The following is a 1,667-nucleotide window of genomic DNA, read 5'->3' on the forward strand; positions in this document are numbered from 1 at the left end:
TTATCTATAGCAACAGACAAAAAGAAATATAAAAGTAAAAATGGGGCTTATAGCTTGAAACAAAATAATGACGTCAAATAAAAAATCAAAATCTACTCATAACAAGCTTTCCCTATTTTTTTCAGATTCTACAAATGGATATCAAATATGTAACTTGTAGACCTCAAGAATTCAATCACGGTGATATAGATCCCAACCATTACTTTATTCCAAAATCTACTCAAACAAGCTTTCCCAATTTTTTCAGATTCTACAAATGGATATCAAATATGTAACTTGTAGACCTCAAGAATTCAATCAAGGTGATATAGATCCCAACCATTACTTTATGTATCTATCCCAAATATGGTCTATTACTTGGAAAAAATTAATAAAATCTCTCAATTACAGAAAATCTTTCAGATAAGGTTCAAAGTGTACAGATTAAAACTAAAATATGTAGAAAATCCTCCGAGTTTGTATGTACAGCATATCAAATATCTAAATAGGAAAAACATTTATCTATAGTCGTCTCAAGTAATAAAAATAAATGTACAGAAATAAAAATAAACAACTTACATTCTTATGTCTTAAACTGTATCATTACAATAAATTCTGTAGATATTCACAGGTCTAGTTTGATTGGTTTCTTTACATTACGTCCCACTCTTGTAATGTTAGCTTTGATATTCTTATCTGTAGATATTCACAGGTCTAGTTTGATTGGTTTCTTTACATTACGTCCCACTCTTGTAATGTTAGCTTTGATAGGACTAGGTTGTTTCGAATCAACCTTTACAATCTGTCCAACCTGTTCTAGACTAGCCTGCCCATAATCAGTCTGTTTAATCCGATGAGTGTCACGAATTACATCAATTTCTGATGTCCCATTATTTGTCATATCAGACTCATCTGTGCCTACATTTTCAGATACACAATAATCACCATTAGAGCTGATCTCTAATGGATAGACCCTTTGAATAGGTCTAGTCAAAATACCTGATCCATAATCAGTCTGTTTAATCCGATGAGTGTCACGAAGAGTTACATCAACTTTTGATGTCCCATTATTTTTCATATCAGACTCATCTGTACCTACATCTTTTGATACACAGTAATCACCATTAGAGCTGATCTCTAATGGATAGACCCTTTGAATAGGTCTAGTCAAAATACCTGATCTAGTCTTCAACTTGACAACACGTACATGATTATCATTACCCCGTACCAAAGCTACTATTCTGGCGATTGGCCAATCTGTACGCTTGACATTATCGTCCCCTATTAAAACTATATCTCCTACCTTAATACGGTGTTCTGGTTTACGTGAATGCTTGAGCTTCAACTGACCCAAATACTCAGCAGTGAACCGTTCACGCAATTGTCTTCTGAGGTCCTGGATCTTTGGCCTTCTGGTCCAACAACTGTTCCATCACCTCATGGTCCTTGGTGGATAGCTCCTCAAACCTCAGTTTGAGAAGTTCTAACTGCCCTATGATGGCATCCTGGTTCAACGGTTCCTCAACAGCCAGGTCTTTGATCCTCTTACAGGCCTTGTCTACTGACCTACGGAGTGCTGATCTATTTGTCTTACTCATGTTGTCTGGGGCTTTCCATACATCCGAATGTTGTCCTGAGTTGTCCAAAAGTGCGCACACTGTCCACCCTGACGCTCACCACAGTCGGCG

The 1,667-nt window shown here is 36.5% G+C and overlaps 1 protein-coding gene across 1 annotated transcript; it reads right to left on the reverse strand.

Annotated features, from left to right (window-relative positions):
* Positions 1-678: 678 nt before the first annotated feature.
* LOC103522804 lies at positions 679-1,577 on the reverse strand. Its single transcript, XM_008487897.2, has 3 exons — positions 1,447-1,577; positions 1,156-1,403; positions 679-978 (listed from the first exon to the last, which is right to left on the reverse strand). The coding sequence occupies exons 1-3, from the start codon at positions 1,575-1,577 to the stop codon at positions 686-688; spliced, it is 672 nt and encodes a 223-aa protein (XP_008486119.1). The 3' UTR covers positions 679-685.
* Between the last annotated feature and the right edge of the window lie 90 nt (positions 1,578-1,667).

The sequence above is a fragment of the Diaphorina citri genome, unplaced genomic scaffold (assembly GCF_000475195.1).
Source record: "Diaphorina citri unplaced genomic scaffold, Diaci psyllid genome assembly version 1.1 scaffold11377, whole genome shotgun sequence".
NCBI lineage: Eukaryota > Metazoa > Arthropoda > Insecta > Hemiptera > Psyllidae > Diaphorina > Diaphorina citri.